Source organism: Rhinopithecus bieti, unplaced genomic scaffold (assembly GCF_001698545.2).
Source record: "Rhinopithecus bieti isolate Rb0 unplaced genomic scaffold, ASM169854v2 scaffold_15437, whole genome shotgun sequence".
NCBI classification, from domain to species: domain Eukaryota; kingdom Metazoa; phylum Chordata; class Mammalia; order Primates; family Cercopithecidae; genus Rhinopithecus; species Rhinopithecus bieti.
The window spans coordinates 561,884-580,823 of NW_016808212.1; the positions used below are offsets into that span (position 1 = coordinate 561,884).

Below are 18,940 nucleotides of genomic sequence, written 5' to 3' on the forward strand. Positions count from 1 at the left end.
GTCAGCTGGTTAACACTCTTTGCTGTTCCCCCTCAGGGAATGGAACTTCTCCAAACCTGATGGGCTGTCGGTGAGGTTAGAGGTGAGAGGGAGGAAACTCAGGAGATGCCAGTGACCTTTCTGTGGGCCTTGGGCGGGGAGCCAGCTGTGTGGTTCACTAGACAGTGCAACCTTATGAGAGTGGAGGGGATCCATCCCACAACACGTCACATGTGTGTCTGTGACTCATGGTGAGTCAAACACACTACAGCCCCATCAGAGGGCAGGACAAGCTAGGCACTGACATAGGCGGCGTCCAGGCAAGCAAGCACATTGACAACCATGTGTCAGCCCTGGGACCTAACTGTTTACATGACAATGGCACATCTGGCACATTCTCCTACTGAATTAACTTGACTTTTCCAAAGTATACTTTTGGGGCATGAGAATGGATGGGCAGATGCAGCAGTATTTGCTGCTACACAGTCCTCTCCACACTCATCCCAGCACAGTGCTCAAGAGGGCACCGTGAGGGACTTGAGGCTCTAGGAGACGTAAGCAGGCACTGTGGATACCTGCACCAGTGTTGGTTCTTGAACATCCAGCTGCTCCAAGCCATCCTCCCTCACTGGCCTTGCTGTGGAGACTGAGATGCAAATCTCTCCCTTTCCAGCTCTCCCCATTACTTCCTGCACAGCTGAGCGGCCAGCAGCAAAATCCTGGCCAAAAGAAGTCTTCAGGATGGAAAATGTCCTCCTCCTGCCCTGATGGGGTCTGGGAATGTGACCTGTAGCAGCAGGCGGGATGAGGAGTGGCCAGAGGGTGACACATCCTGAAACCACAGGGGCCTGAATGGCACCTGCCACTACTGTCTGGCATGTGGGCCACTGTTGGTTACTGAGACAATAAAAAGATAAAAAGGTGCTTGTTTGCACCACTGCTAATCCGCTATCTCACCTCCTGCAGCCAGTGGTGTTCTGAGTGGATACAACTGTAAAATGCATAGAATTTGGGGTAGGACACCACATACATCAAAAGATCAGGCCAGGTGAGCTTATGAGAAGGTTATTAGTTATGTTCCTCAACATCAACACTGCGAGGGTTTCACTGGATATAAATATGGTAATTTCACATTTAGTAAATATATTCAATGCCCTCTTCCTACCCCCAAGAAAGAGGTAGAATGACAATGAACGCTTTGCAATTAATAGATTGAAAAGTCTATTTATCTCCACATTTGCATTGGGCTGAGCAAGCTCTTCACCCCATTAGTAACTCATTCTTTTATATCAAAGGAACAAATAGGAAACACCTGGTCTGATTGATGAATGGTCTCTTCCTTCTCCCACCGAGGATGGCTGACAAGGTCTCACTGGCGCTAAAACCAGAAATAATGAGAGCATGAAGCCAGAGCTCCTAAATAATTCATGAGCTAAATCTTGTAAGTGACGGTGCTTTCTTCATCTGTAAGCAACCACTTGGCATGCTCATTTTGTTCTGTTTTAAGAAGATCATATTTGAATCAGCTCAGAGGGGAGCTTTGTTCAGGCCCTGTGAACTCCACGCCCTCTCTGCTGACCTCCAATACTTTCTCTTCTTTTCTTGACTGAGGTGTGAGTTCCCCTGGGCTCAAATCTGGCTGGCTAGTTAGAGCCCTCATTCTTGGGTAATGACCCAATGACATAGGTAGGCACTGACCTAAGGTGGGGAGGCCGCCCTGAACCCACTGTCGATCATAGCTTCCTGCTCTCCTCCCCTTCTCTGCCCTCCACTGACCTTGTCAATGACTGGCTCCCGCATGAGCCACCTGTTGCCAGCATGGCCCCAAAGCTGAGACTGCTTTCTTCCATCAGGAGCTCTTCCTCAGCCCGAGACCCCGCCTCCCTTCCTCTTCAGGGTCAGCCCTCAGGGATCAGATGCCCACCGCCTCTCTAACCTGGGAGGCTGCTTCCATGCACACCTCTTCCTGTCATCAGTGTGGTGAAGCCGCTGCAGGGGCTGGGTCCAGAGCGCTGTGCATGAAGACTTCAAAAGTCCAACGGAGCAGCAGAAGGAGACACAGACACGGTGTGCAGTGAGGGTGTGTGGGAAAGAGAGGTGCGGGGAGAGGAAAGTTTGGTTATAGCAGCAAAGGGCAGGAAGCCAGGAGACCTCCATTTTGCTGTGTGAAGTCATGAGACCCTGTGTTTCTTGGCGTGAATTACCCCCAGGTTCCAATGTGGATGTGTCTGGAACAGCACCACAGATTCCTCCAGTGTTTCTGCAGGGAAGCCCTTTCAATGTCACCTAATGCTAATGGACACATCTTGAAATTTTAAATACAAGGTCTACTAGGGAACGAGGGAGTGTAAACCATGACCCCAAGTGCACGCATTTGAAAGTCCACACTTATTTCAGAGGGTTACAGCTTCACTCAGTTTCACATTTGTTCACTAATTAGCCCAAATCCTTTAGAATATCTTTAATATCTCCAGCCACACAGTGGGGACCCGGTCAATGATGATAACTCCTGCTCACAGATAACACACAGTCATTTCGTGAAGCTTCTTTCTTCCTTCTCCCTCCCTTTCCTCACTCTCTCTTTTTCTCTTTCTCCCTCCCTCCCTCCCTAACTCTCTCTTTTTCTTTCTTGCCCTCTTTCCTAAGTGTGCTTAACCAGAGCATGGTTAGGGTAAACATAAGAATATTTTAGCTTGTTGAATAACAGGAGAATATGGCTTTACATATCCCAAACATTGCCTGGCACGCAGGTAAACACTGGATGCTAGCGTCCTTTATTTTTTCATCAACAAAGTTACTGTTACGCTTCCATTAAAAAAAGACTCATAGTCAAAGAGACCAGAATAAAATGAGTTTAGTTGTGTTGCCTTGAGATACAATGTTGGATTTTCTTTTCTCGGTGAAGCCTTTTGGACAATTAGATTGAAGATAGAATTGAGTGCTCAGTTATGAGTTAATAATCAGAGAAGTGCAGAAGTGTTTGAACAGCTTTGATTGGAGTACTAGACCTTGAGAGAGTGTAGCAAAAATATTTTCTCCTCCCTTTCTCATGTTATTTCCATCTACCCATTTCCTTACTTGGGATAAATGAAGGCATTTGGTGAGGATTTAACTCACGGCCAGGGCTGCCAGTCCTCTCCTTAGTTAATTCAGCTTTGAGGGTTTTCATCGGCACCCTGTGAATTATTCCAGGCTAAACTATTTAAATGAGCCATAAGTGGGATGCGGGTGGAACAAATGTCCAGTCAGTGACTGATTTTCTTTTCCTCTCCATTTTGGGGAGGGATGTTTAGTAGAAATGTGTCAGCATTCACACTATGCAAGGGTCAGCATTGGTGTAGTGAAATCCATCCTGCATCTTATAGTTTAAACCTAACAGTTTAAACCAAAGATTTAAAATCAATTGCCCATCAGTGCTCCTTATTATACTGGGCTGTCGGCCTCCATGAATCTTAATGTGCCTGAACAGACCCACAGAGACACAGCATCAGCTTCACATTTCTCAGTATCCACTTAGCAATCATTAAGATCAATTCCTTGAAATACAGATGATAATTCGCCATCTTTCATCACAGCATGAGGTTTCTGTTTAGGGTTTTTGTCCAGTTCATTTGTTTCAGCTTATCTTCCTCATGCCCGACTAGATGCAAATAAAAATACCTTACTTTTAATTTTAAGATCAAAGTGGCTGCCAGTCATTCAGGGGAGACAATGAAAGCAAAGGTTTTGAAAAATTGGGGGAATAAACTCCTTATACTCCACTTCTCTTAAGTCCTTGTGAAGATGAACTTACACAGATGCTCTTTGTATGATGGAAAGAGAAGTTTTAACTGTATTTAAACTGTCATGGTTTCTAAAGTGCAAATGGGAAAATCGTGTTTGATAACCAGCTTTATCTGGTACAACACAATAACACAATTCTTTATTCAAGCCAAAAGCATGGCACGGATAGTACAGACACTTTTTTTTTTTATCTTATGTGCTCATTTTAGGTTCAAAGCCAAACATATGAAGCAAAACATAATCTACATTTCAAAACTTGGAAAACGTATGCTCTGTCGTGGAATTAATTGGCACTTCTGTATTTTTCCTAATAAAAGAGGCTAGACCACTTCCCTCAGAAGGGTTTCCTTGTTGTCCTTACAGAGGACAGTTACAGAGTTACAGAGTTCAACTTTACCACGCTGTTTTCAAGAAATGTGCATTTTTTCCAGGGCAGTTATAAGTCCAAGAAATTTGTGGAGTGATAAAACTGGACCTTAGTTTAAATGGGAAAGAGTATTTATACAAGCCACGGTTTCAGAACATGTTTTGTAGGCTAGACTAGCAAAAGTTTAAACACGAACCCCTAAAATGTACTTGAGAAAACTCCTTTTCCTAGTTATTTACTTAATAAACTCAGAAAATAATTTCCCATAAAGAGGTAATGCGTGGTCACCACCCGGCCTTGATGCCTGCTTCCAACAGGAACCTGGAGCCGCGAAGGATAAAGGACCATCAGCTCCACCTTTCAGCTCTGCCCCGCCCGCAGGGCATCAGGAAAGCCACTAGGCCTCTTGATCTTGGTGTCTGCATTTCCTAAAGCGTTAATTTTTTTATTTTATTTTATTTTTTGTTGAGACAGAGTCTCGCTCTGTGGTCCGGGCTGGAGTGCAGTGGCGCGATCTCGGCTCACTGCAAGCTCCGCCTCCCGGGTTCACGCCATTCTCCTGCCTCAGCCTCCCGAGTAGCTGGGACTACAGGCGCCCGCCACCTCGCCCGGCTAGTTTTCTGTATTTTTTGGTAGAGACGGGGTTTCACCGTGTTAGCCAGGATGGTCTCGATCTCCTGACCTCGTGATCCGCCCGTCTCGGCCTCCCAAAGTGCTGGGATTACAGGCTTGAGCCACCGCGCCCGGCCTCCTAAAGCGTTAATAAGAATTCCTGCCTTCCCCACTTATCGGGGTTATGTCAATCAAACTGATTAGTGTATGTAAAAATGCTGTCAAAATTGTAAATCTGCATATTAAATGCAAGGCATCACTATCAACAACCCCTTTAAGAATCATTCATGAAACACAAGAGTTTCTAAATAAAGCGGTACCCTGACAGCTTGGCTAGTAAGTGCTGTCGGGGTTCAAGAGGAGAACATTTGCTTTTCTTTGTCCGGTGAAACGAGAGGATTCGGGAGGGAACAAAGCTGAACTACTGTGTAATCCAGAGAAGGGTTGAGTGGGACCCATGCCCTCCCAGAAGCCGGCCTGAGGGAGGCCCCCGCTCCCCCGGAAGCCGGCCTGAGCTAGGCGCCCGCTCCCCCGGAAGCCGGCCTGAGGGAGGCCCCCGCTCCCCCGGAAGCCGGCCTGAGGGAAGCCCCCGCTCCCCCGGAAGCCGGCCTGAGCTAGGCGCCCGCTCCCCCGGAAGACTGGGGCCCACGCCCTCCTGGAAGACAGCCTGAGCGGGGTCCACAGCTTCCCGGGAGACAGCCTCACTCAGGTCCAGGCTTCACCGGGAGACGGCCTGAGCATGGCGAGGCTCCTCCGGAAGACCTGAGCAAGGGCCCACGCCCTCCCAGGAGAGGGCCTGAGCAGTGTCCAAGCTCCCCCGGAAGACACAGTCCACGCCCTCTGAGAAGATGGCGTGTGAGTGGGAGCAGAGAAGGAGNGGGAAGCCCCGCTCCCCGGAAGCCGGCCTGAGCTAGGCGCCCGCTCCCCGGAAGACTGGGGCCCACACCCTCCTGGAAGACAGCCTGAGCGGGGTCCACAGCTTCCCGGGAGACAGCCTCACTCAGGTCCAGGCTTCACCGGGAGACGGCCTGAGCATGGCGAGGCTCCTCCGGAAGACCTGAGCAAGGGCCCACGCCCTCCCAGGAGAGGGCCTGAGCAGTGTCCAAGCTCCCCCGGAAGACACAGTCCACGCCCTCTGAGAAGATGGCGTGTGAGTGGGAGCAGAGAAGGAGTTGAGAGAAAGAGAACAAAGCTTCCCAGTGGCAGAGAGAGCAGCTGCCTTCAAGTTCAGGCCTGGGAGGGCCCAGGTTCGGTGCCTACGGGTCTGGGGGCAGCAGTGCGTGTGCTCCTGGCATAAGGCTCACTGGATTATTTTTAATAAATGGCTGCGGCAGTTGGCCAAGCCTCCTTCTCCCTGGGGAGAATGTCTGAGGGTGGAAGCACTTGTTCAGCATGAAAGATGGTCTCACGCTACAGGGAGGGAAGGACCACCTGAGAAGGGTCCAGGGCCGGCTGGGACCCCACCTCATTGGCGCTGGCGGGGGGTGGGGGCGCCTCCCGGGAATCCTAAGGAGACCTGAGCTGATGGAAATGGGCCCTGCGCCACCTTCCCATCCGGGCGGGAGCCTGTGGGAGAAGGACCAGCTGGACACCACCGCGGAAGACACCAGGCCAGCGCCTACGATACCAATCTAACGTCTCGTTCACAAGTGTGTGTATTCAGACTAGAGCCATGAGCAGGACACGGGAGAAAGACCACGCGACACAGAAAGCCACTACCCCTGGCCTGGAGGACACGGGCCAGGGTGTCTCCTCAGAGGAGCTGAACAGAAGTTACAGCTACAGAACGAGAGGCTCCCTCGAAAAAGGAAGAATGGAGGATAAGTGAAAGACTCGTGGTGGCTCAAGCCTGTAATCCCAGCAATTTGGGAGGCCAAGACGGGCGGATCACGAGGTCAGGAGATCCAGACCATCCTGGCTAACAGGATGAAACCCTGTCTCTACCAAAAAATACAAAAAAAAAAAAAAAGAAAGACTCAAATAATGAAAATAGGTTGCAAAAATTAGGAGGGAAAGGCAGTTGATGAGCTGTAGGATAAATTTAAGAAATCTCCAAAAACATCAAGTAAAAGAATGAAGAGACTAAAATTTAAAAAGTAAAAGCAGAAGATTAATAGAGTATTGAAAATTTAACAGAAATGTGTGTAAATGAAGGAATTCATAATGCAAATGACATGAAAATATACAAATAGCTTAAATATGTCAAGAAAGGTGAATGGCTCATACCTAAACATATTCTTAAATCCAAGTTAAAAAAAAGACCTTTCCCCCTCTCGGGTAGGAATGGGTGCTGGTCACTGCAGAGAAAATGTGAGGCAGGTCAGAAATATTAGATAAAAGATAATGGAAACATTGCTTCAAAATACTGAGGGAAAATAATTGAAAGCTTAGAATTCCCCACCTGGGAACCTATTGGGACGGATGCGAAGCAAATCAAGGCATTTTGAGATGTGGGAATATTCACAAAATTGATCTCCCATTGTAGATGATGCTTCTTGAGGAAGCTCTGTATGAGGGGAGACAAAGCAGGGGAGAAGACAATGATCTCAGAGACGGTGTCCCACTGGAAGAGCAGGACGCAGGGTCTGCAGAGCATGTGCCTCGGTGGGCCTGGCTGGGGAGTTCTCCAGGAGAGAGGCAGGTACCCTCCGCAAGATGCTTCCCTAGAGGCCTTGTGACTTAGCACGTATGGTAAAGGCACAATCTTCCTCTCTCTTTCAGTAAGAAAAAAGACATTCCAGAAAAAAAAGGCACAATATTTCAAAAGCGATATAAGCAAGTCTAGCAACACACATGAATCAAACTTAAACACAACATGACTTGGAGCTGGGAGTGGAGGCAGAGCCTCTGTGTGTCCTGACGCCAGGCAGCCAGGCTCCCTTTTGGGGGGAACTGTCCTGGGAAGGTTGAACGTGGTTCTGCTTGGCCCTGTGGTGGGAATATCTACAATACTCTCATCAGATAGATGCTGTTCAGCTTTTATAATCACTCAAAAGACAAAATAGAGAAGACTTAATTATGGGCATAAGAAAGGATATAAATACCAGTGATGATGGTGTAAAGATGTAACGGGTAATTGGGAGAGGCTGGCTAGTGGGGAAGGGGCTGAGGGTTGCCACCCTCAACGCACAGCCTCTCCCAAGGTGAGTGAAACCACACCTTCTAAATTTGATGCAATAAGAAATAAAGGTTTATTATCTATAATTGTGCATTACAAACAATAATGGAAAATGAAAAAGTATCAAATGTTAATAGCACGAGTCAATAGATGTTATCTAGAACTGAAAATCTAGAAATATAGAAACAATATAGTACTTAGAGTCACAAGAACAAAAGTTAAAATGGTTAGAGGTGGCTTCTGAGAATGAAGGGGAGTGAGGGGTGGAGTGGGAGAATACGGCTTTTCATTCAGAAGTTCTTTAGAATCTCTACCATATGACTGCATTAATTTGATAAAAATAAAAACTTCTGTTCATAAGTATATATTTCTCTGATTATATTTCTCATAATGGCAAAGAAATGGTCTCCGATTCATAAACAGAACTTTCAGGAGCTAATTAATGTGAGTGAGTTGGCATTCCATCCACTGGCGTGGCAAATCAAATTGTGTTTTATTTCAAAATAAGTTTAATTTTAAAACATTGTGACATATACAGCAACTAGAACAAGACACATTATTCTGAGAATTTCTTAGGCATTTGCTTGAATAATTGAACTAGAATTAAGATGAAATGGCACATCAACTTTAAGTAAATGAGTATCTAAAAATGTTTGTATTAGTAATTTTGCACATTTCTAATTTTTTAAAATCAATGTTTATCTCTTTACAATAGGAAAAGTAAATTTCAGCAAGTTATTCTTCAGCATTCAGAAGTCACTAATTAGTGAAGCTCTACCTTGTGAAGCCTCATTTTCATATAATAAGTTTAATTCATGTAGATAAATTGCCTACACATAAAGCATTGTATTCACTGGCAACTCAGAAGTATCATTTCCCCACAAGCCTCTGTAAAACATTACTATTTTCCACATGAAGTTTGAGAGTAGCTTCCAAAACTTGCCAGATTTGTTTCCCAGAAAGATGGAAAGATATTGGACAATCACAGTTCTGGAGCTGAGAAATGCTAAAAAATTACTTTCCAAGTCATACTGACTTATGCCTCTGGGGCTGGAAGTGCATTGCACAATAAGGAAGCCAGAGTGGCTGGTTCCCCTCCCCTTCTACTCCCTCCCCAACCCTCCCTTCTTTCCTTTCAGACCAGGACACTAATTTAAACTGAGTTATTCAGAAATCTGTAGCAGAAATCTGTGTAACACTCCGCATTTTAAAATTTACCAAAGTTTTGTTTATATGGACCAACAACTCTGTGTGTACATAATTCTTTTATAGTTCTTTTATATTGGATTTAAATTATTCTTTATGAACCGTTCCCCACTGGAATATAAGAGCCACAAGGGTAAGCATTTGGTCTCTTGTTCTCTGCTGTTTCCCCAGAACTTTGTATGCCAGGCACTGACTAAATAATTTGTAAATTAAACAGTGCCATTACCAATAATTAACTAACACTTACATGGTACTTGCTATGGGCTAGGTAACTTTCTAAGAGCTAGAAATACATGAACACATGTAGCCTTCAAAATAATCTGATCAGGTAGGTGTTGCTGTTATCCCTGTTTTAAAGGTGAGAGAACAGAGTCCCAGCAAGGCTCAGTGGCTGGCCATGGGTCGCAGAGCTCTGTGCAGGTGGGGCTGGATTCTGTGCTAGGATGATGCTTTTGGCCTGCCAAACTCACTGCTCCCTTAGTGAGACTGCTGTACCCTGAGTGGGGCTGTGTCTCTTCCTTGCAGCCCCGTGGGCCTACAGAGCAGTGCCCAGTGTATGGCGGTGCCCAGCTGATGGCTGCATGCTGGAGGATGAAGGAATGGTCACCTCCAGCAGGGATGAGCTTGGTGGAGGTGAACTCTTAGCCCTCAATTTAGAACATTCCTAATTCCACAAAGAGGCAGGTGTCATCTGTGTCTGAAAGGTGGGGCAGGTGCTGGTGGTCAGGGTGGGGCTGGTATATTTATATATTGCATGATCTATTTATAAAACAACTTTACCTTTCAAAGAATCTCATATTCTAGATCTCACCCAGTTACATTGTGAGGAAGCGTTTCATTTTCATTTTACCAGGAGGCCCACACTGGGAAGATTACACAGCCAAGACATGGCACTGGGTGCTAGTTCCAAAATTCCCACACCCAGCAAGATTGGAGAGGACCCTGCCAGCCCAGCATGGCTGAGAACCATGCCAGTCATCTGGTCCTTTATTTTTTAATATAAATATGTTTGTATGTCAGGTCGATGGTCTTTTCCGCCTTAGATTTTGCCGGCACATGCAGAGCAAGCCTGTGTGTGAAACTTAATCCAAAAGTCAGTTACTATTTTACAGTAACGACTCTCAAGTGTGTGAGTGTAATGAGTGTGACGAGGAGGTCATTACACAGTTATGAAAACTTTGGAAATGGAAATGGTTGAATTCAAATAACCCGCTGGCTTGTTATTAATGGGTTGGTGGCTTGTTGTTTCCACAGTGCTGACTCATCAAATTTAGCCCTCATTCATTTTCCCCATCCTGGCTGACTGGAGAGGCCGCCTCCTTGGCTCTCAGCATGCCCCTCGCGGCTGGGTAACCTGTGTTTCTTAGAGTGGAATTCCCTCCCTGGGTGTTTGGGATGGGGAATCTTGGCAGAAACGAGAGCGTTCTGGGGTGGGTTACACCCCAACGAGAGGGACTCAGGACTCTCAGGAGACTTGGGTTCTCCGGAAGGGACTGGCCAGGCCCCCCTGAGATGGGGATGTTTGTGCAGAGCTGGGCCCTGGCAGCCTAATCACAGCACCATGGTCAGGATGGCTTTTCCCGCTAATACGCTCTGGCCACTGATCTCTGTGTATCCTATAATATTTTGTCTTTCTTTGTCACAGCTTGGTGTGGAAGGGAGAGCCTTTTGGCCTCCAAGATCAGGTAGATGCTAATGCTCCTTTCTTTAGAGATGAAAATGCCCACAGGAAAAGAAGAGGTGGCTACCTTTGGTCATGACGATTCCTGCCACAGCTTTGTGGCGGGCATGCATGGGCGTGAGGTCCATCGTCACCTCGCGGAACTTCTGTGTGACCAGCTGGGATATGGAGTCTGCGAATTCCTGAAAGACACAAGCACAGGCCTCCACGTTGGGCTGAGCAGGTGCCACAAAGGATGATGGGCACTGTCCTCCCCATCCTCAGCCTCATCCCCATGTGGCCACATGTGGGCCTGCTCTCCTCCCCTTCTCACAGCCTTGTCCCCCCCGGCCACACGTGGCCTCTCTCTGGCTGTGCCCCAAAACTCAGAATCATATTGAGTGGCTTATGAGTGGTTAACCTCAGCGTTGCTCTCAGCAGAAACCCTGAGCTCTGCCGACCTCCCCATGGAAACAGTGTCCACTTCCCTATCCCTGCCTCTCAGAGCAGTGGCTGGAGGAGGAGGGGATTTTACAGGGATGATGGGCCACCAGTCTTCTGAGTATTCCAGAGCCAGTGTCTACACAGCCGGCAGTCTCAGGCTGCTCTCCTGGCTAAATGGCTGGCGCTGTGGCTCACTCCACAACCTCTTCTCACCTTCCTGCACATGCACCAGATGCACACATTCACATGCAACGCATGACGCACCTAGGGCACACATGCACATATGAATATGCACACACATGCACACACAGAGGCACACGTGCGTATGTGCACACACATGTACACAGACACATACACATGTGCCCCTGCACGCCCCTTAACATAATTTGATGAGTGATAAGGCGATTCCTGGTCTCTGGAAAGGCAGCACACACAGTAGCATGTGGCAGCCAGAGTGTGGCTCTGTGGCCACCCTTTCCCTGGCTCCTCTGGGCCCAAGGCTGCAGCACTGCCTTTTCCTTGATGTGGGGCCCCAAGCTTCTCATTGGGGGCAGTTTGGCTGGCATAGCTGTTGCAGGCCTTGGAGTAGGGAAACCTGGTTGGACCCTCAGTTCTGCCACTCAGGGGCCTGGGTGAGTCATTAACACCTCAGAGCCCATTTTCCTAATTTACAAGCGAATCATCTTCATTTCCACCTTATGGTGTTTTTGTAAGGATTAAATGTAATATGGCATCTTAAGTGCTCAGCGCGGTGCCCCACACTTGGTAGGAAGTGCTCAGAGATGATGGCTGTGACTGTTACTCTTATTATTTTTATCATTATCATCGTCTCCCCCAGTCACCACAGGCATTGCCCGAGCCTCTGAGCAGCCAAACCAATTCATCGTCTCATCCATGAGGCAGGAAACAGTCCCTTTCTCTGATGGATCGGGTTTCCGCGTTTCCACCAGGCATGTGCGTTTGATACTGTGCAGTCTTTGGGCCCGGTTTCCACATTCCCACCAGGCCTGTGCGGACGCTGATGCTGTGCAGGCATTGCTGCTGATAAGGACAGCTCTCTGATTAATAACGATAAGAAAGATAGACAGTGTTTAAAAATCCCACTTGTAGGCAATAAAACATGTTTGTGTGAAAACAGCCTTGCCTGCCAGAAGCGAAAAACCTGNATAAGGAAGCCAGAGTGGCTGGTTCCCCTCCCCCTTCTACTCCCTCCCCCAACCCTCCCTTCTTTCCTTTCAGACCAGGACACTAATTTAAACTGAGTTATTCAGAAATCTGTAGCAGAAATCTGTGTAACACTCCGCATTTTAAAATTTACCAAAGTTTTGTTTATATGGACCAACAACTCTGTGTGTACATAATTCTTTTATAGTTCTTTTATATTGGATTTAAATTATTCTTTATGAACCGTTCCCCACTGGAATATAAGAGCCACAAGGGTAAGCATTTGGTCTCTTGTTCTCTGCTGTTTCCCCAGAACTTTGTATGCCAGGCACTGACTAAATAATTTGTAAATTAAACAGTGCCATTACCAATAATTAACTAACACTTACATGGTACTTGCTATGGGCTAGGTAACTTTCTAAGAGCTAGAAATACATGAACACATGTAGCCTTCAAAATAATCTGATCAGGTAGGTGTTGCTGTTATCCCTGTTTTAAAGGTGAGAGAACAGAGTCCCAGCAAGGCTCAGTGGCTGGCCATGGGTCGCAGAGCTCTGTGCAGGTGGGGCTGGATTCTGTGCTAGGATGATGCTTTTGGCCTGCCAAACTCACTGCTCCCTTAGTGAGACTGCTGTACCCTGAGTGGGGGCTGTGTCTCTTCCTTGCAGCCCCGTGGGCCTACAGAGCAGTGCCCAGTGTATGGCGGTGCCCAGCTGATGGCTGCATGCTGGAGGATGAAGGAATGGTCACCTCCAGCAGGGATGAGCTTGGTGGAGGTGAACTCTTAGCCCTCAATTTAGAACATTCCTAATTCCACAAAGAGGCAGGTGTCATCTGTGTCTGAAAGGTGGGGCAGGTGCTGGTGGTCAGGGTGGGGCTGGTATATTTATATATTGCATGATCTATTTATAAAACAACTTTACCTTTCAAAGAATCTCATATTCTAGATCTCACCCAGTTACATTGTGAGGAAGCGTTTCATTTTCATTTTACCAGGAGGCCCACACTGGGAAGATTACACAGCCAAGACATGGCACTGGGTGCTAGTTCCAAAATTCCCACACCCAGCAAGATTGGAGAGGACCCTGCCAGCCCAGCATGGCTGAGAACCATGCCAGTCATCTGGTCCTTTATTTTTTAATATAAATATGTTTGTATGTCAGGTCGATGGTCTTTTTCCGCCTTAGATTTTGCCGGCACATGCAGAGCAAGCCTGTGTGTGAAACTTAATCCAAAAGTCAGTTACTATTTTACAGTAACGACTCTCAAGTGTGTGAGTGTAATGAGTGTGACGAGGAGGTCATTACACAGTTATGAAAAACTTTGGAAATGGAAATGGTTGAATTCAAATAACCCGCTGGCTTGTTATTAATGGGTTGGTGGCTTGTTGTTTCCACAGTGCTGACTCATCAAATTTAGCCCTCATTCATTTTCCCCCATCCTGGCTGACTGGAGAGGCCGCCTCCTTGGCTCTCAGCATGCCCCTCGCGGCTGGGTAACCTGTGTTTCTTAGAGTGGAATTCCCTCCCTGGGTGTTTGGGATGGGGAATCTTGGCAGAAACGAGAGCGTTCTGGGGTGGGTTACACCCCAACGAGAGGGACTCAGGACTCTCAGGAGACTTGGGTTCTCCGGAAGGGACTGGCCAGGCCCCCCTGAGATGGGGGATGTTTGTGCAGAGCTGGGCCCTGGCAGCCTAATCACAGCACCATGGTCAGGATGGCTTTTCCCGCTAATACGCTCTGGCCACTGATCTCTGTGTATCCTATAATATTTTGTCTTTCTTTGTCACAGCTTGGTGTGGAAGGGAGAGCCTTTTGGCCTCCAAGATCAGGTAGATGCTAATGCTCCTTTCTTTAGAGATGAAAATGCCCACAGGAAAAGAAGAGGTGGCTACCTTTGGTCATGACGATTCCTGCCACAGCTTTGTGGCGGGCATGCATGGGCGTGAGGTCCATCGTCACCTCGCGGAACTTCTGTGTGACCAGCTGGGATATGGAGTCTGCGAATTCCTGAAAGACACAAGCACAGGCCTCCACGTTGGGCTGAGCAGGTGCCACAAAGGATGATGGGCACTGTCCTCCCCATCCTCAGCCTCATCCCCATGTGGCCACATGTGGGCCTGCTCTCCTCCCCTTCTCACAGCCTTGTCCCCCCCGGCCACACGTGGCCTCTCTCTGGCTGTGCCCCCAAAACTCAGAATCATATTGAGTGGCTTATGAGTGGTTAACCTCAGCGTTGCTCTCAGCAGAAACCCTGAGCTCTGCCGACCTCCCCATGGAAACAGTGTCCACTTCCCTATCCCTGCCTCTCAGAGCAGTGGCTGGAGGAGGAGGGGATTTTTACAGGGATGATGGGCCACCAGTCTTCTGAGTATTCCAGAGCCAGTGTCTACACAGCCGGCAGTCTCAGGCTGCTCTCCTGGCTAAATGGCTGGCGCTGTGGCTCACTCCACAACCTCTTCTCACCTTCCTGCACATGCACCAGATGCACACATTCACATGCAACACACGACGCACCTAGGGTACACATGCACATATGAATATGCACACACATGCACACACAGAGGCACACGTGCGTATGTGCACACACATGTACACAGACACATACACATGTGCCCCTGCACGCCCCTTAACATAATTTGATGAGTGATAAGGCGATTCCTGGTCTCTGGAAAGGCAGCACACACAGTAGCATGTGGCAGCCAGAGTGTGGCTCTGTGGCCACCCTTTCCCTGGCTCCTCTGGGCCCAAGGCTGCAGCACTGCCTTTTCCTTGATGTGGGGCCCCAAGCTTCTCATTGGGGCAGTTTGGCTGGCATAGCTGTTGCAGGCCTTGGAGTAGGGAAACCTGGTTGGACCCTCAGTTCTGCCACTCAGGGGCCTGGGTGAGTCATTAACACCTCAGAGCCCATTTTCCTAATTTACAAGCGAATCATCTTCATTTCCACCTTATGGTGTTTTGTAAGGATTAAATGTAATATGGCATCTTAAGTGCTCAGCGCGGTGCCCCACACTTGGTAGGAAGTGCTCAGAGATGATGGCTGTGACTGTTACTCTTATTATTTTATCATTATCATCGTCTCCCCAGTCACCACAGGCATTGCCCGAGCCTCTGAGCAGCCAAACCAATTCATCGTCTCATCCATGAGGCAGGAAACAGTCCCTTTCTCTGATGGATCGGGTTTCCGCGTTTCCACCAGGCATGTGCGTTTGATACTGTGCAGTCTTTGGGCCCGGTTTCCACATTCCCACCAGGCCTGTGCGGACGCTGATGCTGTGCAGGCATTGCTGCTGATAAGGACAGCTCTCTGATTAATAACGATAAGAAAGATAGACAGTGTTTAAAATCCCACTTGTAGGCAATAAAACATGTTTGTGTGAAAACAGCCTTGCCTGCCAGAAGCGAAAAACCTGCCACAAAACAACCTAGCCCCTCTCCCTCTTAATTCTTCTGCAGTAAAGGGCAGATGTGCAGGGCCTGGCACAGTCTCCTCTGCTCACCCCGGGGTTTGAGGGCCCCGAGCCGCTGTAGGCCGTAGGTGATGTCAGTTCCTTTTCCCACTGTGCCGTGAATCAATACGGAAGCCCCACATAGGACAGACGGCAGATGAGCTAGGCTTCCCCTGAGGGGCACAATGCTGGCCTGAGGGGGAAACGGGACCCCAACCTTTCAGGGACTGCTGTGCACCTGGAGTCTTCCTGGGTGCTCCCGGCCCAGGCTGCTCCCGGCTGTCCTGTCTTTCATGTCTGGAATCAGGTCCAGAGAGGGAAACCTGTGTCCTGGATACCCCATGTGCTGTGTCCTGGAGCTGCTGGAAAAATTCCCTTAACTGGGGTGTCTTTAAACAGCAGGCATTCATCCTCCCACAGCTCTGGAGGCAGAAATCTGAGACTGAGCTGTCCAGGGGCCGTGCTCCCTCCTGTGGCTCTGGGGAGCCTCCTTCCTGCCTCTCCCAGTTCCAGGACTCCGGGCGTCCCTGGGTGGTGGCTGCATCACTGCAGTCTCCGCCTCTGTCCCCACATGGCCTTTTCCTCTATGTCTGTGTCTGCTCTTCTGCCTCTTGTAGGGACAACTGTCATTGGATTGAGGGCCCACTTGGTCAATCCAGGATGAGGCCATCTCCAAGTCCTTAACTTGAGGATATCTGCAGAGAACTTTTTCTCAGTCACCGTCACAGGGTTGGATGTCTCTTTCTGTGGCCACTGTTCAGCCTGCTGCACCCTCGTTTACTCTTCCAATGCATGCTGTCAAGGGAGAGCATAACTCTTAATGTTTTTCTTTTTCTTTGAGACAGGGTCTCTCTCTGCCGCCCAGGCTGGAGTGCAGCGGCACCATCACGGCTCACTGCAACCTTGAACTTTTGGGCTCGAAGGATCCTCCCACCTCAGCCTCCCAAAGCAGTGGGATTACAGGCTCCAGCCACTGAGCCAGGCTCCTGTGATAACCTGGTCTTCCTTGGTGCCCAAATCACACACAGTAGCTATGAATGACATCCACAAGGTGGTTGGCAGGCGGGAGCCTTCGTGACAGTCCTTGGTTCTCACCTAGAAGGCTGGCGCTGCCCACTCTAAAGGTCAGGCCTGGCTGTGAGGTTGTCTAGCCCCTCCTGTGCCCCCCACGACCTTGCACGCTGAGCTCTGAGCTGGGGTGGAGAAGAAGATGCAGGGTACAGAGGCCCACAGAGCCCTGGAGCCCCGAGAGGCCTCAGCTATCACCTCGGGCCTCGAGAAATCAGCTTCTGAGCACCGTGATAGCGGGCGAAGGTGACATCGGCAGCTCCACCATAGGCTCCTGCAGGGTGTGCACCGCCAGTCCCATCCTGCCAGGACGTCCTGCGTCTCCCAGGGGAAGCAATCCAGGCACAGGGTTGACGGGGCAGCCCTGACTCTGGGACCAGGTGGCGGGTGGGACCTCTGCCAGGCCCGAGACTCGTAGGCGCCAGCAGGTCTGGGAGGTGGGGAGGCTGGCGCTGGGCCTTGACTTGGGGTGCTCATCCTCACCAGTCCCGTAGAGGGGACGGGGCACTGAAGGGCTCCCCACTGGGCAGAGGGTCTAGAAAGCCTTGTCCAAAGCTGATGTCTGAGATGAACCTTGAAGGAAGAGTAGGAGAGCTTCCCTTTCTCAGGTGACAGAACGCAGGCTGCTCTCCCGCTGGTCGGCCCCATGGCACATGGGCAGGCGAGAGCAGCACCGATCAGCTTCACTGCACAGGTGTCCTGGACTCCAGCCATGGGGACACTTCCCCAGCCCGGGCGGTGGCCGTGGCAGCCTGGGGGCCACATCTGCCCCACGGGGTTCACTGCTGTTTCTCACTCTGGAATCCGACTCTGGGTGATTCATGGGTGTTAATGTTGATTCAAGGACAGAACTACATCTTCTGCTTCTAAAACAGCTGTTATGGTGCCAGGCATCTGACTCCAGCACCCGCTGTGCTCTGGAGTTATTCCAAATGATGTGTGTAACTGTTTCTTTGTTTTTTTTTTGTTTGTTTGTTTGCTTGTTTGTTTGTTTTTTAGGATGAAGTTTCGAATGTCTAAGAAGTAACCGCTTGTCCAGCACAGGAGGACTCTCTGTGTCACTTTGTGTCTGCCTGAGGGGCTCCAGCACAGGACATCAGGATGGTCCCAGACCAATAAGTCGTAACAGTGTGTGCAAAAATAGATTTCACTGTGGAAACCGAGGGAGTGCTCTGTCCCCTTAGAGATGGGAAGACACACAGTGACAGCAGGGACTCAATTCTGAGCAGGCGCATTACCGGCCCAGGAAAGTGCCCATATTATCCTTTTTAGCTACTGAAGCAACGTAACCAGTCTCACGGCAGGGGGTGGCAGAGACGGGAATTACCCCAGCTGTCTTGACCTTGACCCTTGCACTGAACTGGTGACCAGATTGCTCTGAGGAAAAGCAGGATCTGAATTCAAGGATGGCCGCAGGCTTCGCTGCCTCTGGGTGCAGGTTGGAGCAGCCGCGGCCGGGACAGAACATGGGCGAAGGCGGCCAGCACCCTGAAAAGGCAGCAGCCCTCAGAGGGGGGACCGTGGTGGAGCCTGGCCGCCTGCTCTCCGCACCCTGCAGGCCTGCACCCCTGCCCTAGGCTCCTACTATGAACCAAGCAGCCTGAGCCCTGGCTGCTCCCTCGTGGGGTCATTTGAGGAACAGCTGGGGTGGAATGAAGCACGTTTTGTTTGGGCCTCAGCATTTCCACAGACGAAGGCCTCCTCGACTCACTGGGGAGGGCTTGCGTGGCCAGCAGATGCCAGGTGGACAGTAATGCTCAGCCTTCTTCCAGAGTGACAAGGGCCCCTGGCTGGTAGAGACAGCCTTGAACTGACAGAGCTGAATGGAGACATTGCTGGCCGGATGGTTCCACCCATCCCAGCTGGAGGAGGTAGGAGGCACAGCTGCCAACCGGGAGGCCACGGCACTCACATGTGCACATTCAGTCCTGCAGGGCGGCTCCAGGCAGCGGCCATGGCACCCTCAAGGACAGGGCACTTCCTCTCCCCAGGTCCACACATTTCCAACTCCACAGCCCCTTCCTTCCTTCCTTCCTTCCTTCCTTCCTTCCTTCCTTCCTTCCTTCCTTCCTTCCTTCCTTCCTTCCTTC

General features: G+C 49.4%; 1 protein-coding gene across 1 annotated transcript in view; it reads right to left on the bottom strand.

The window, feature by feature from the left end:
• ADARB2 (adenosine deaminase RNA specific B2 (inactive)) overlaps positions 1 to 18,940 on the bottom strand; it is a 530,095-nt gene that overhangs the window by 67,160 nt on the left and 443,995 nt on the right. Inside the window, 1 exon segment of the mRNA XM_017885822.1 lies at positions 14,229 to 14,343. Within this exon segment, the coding sequence (XP_017741311.1) occupies positions 14,229 to 14,343 (115 nt within the window).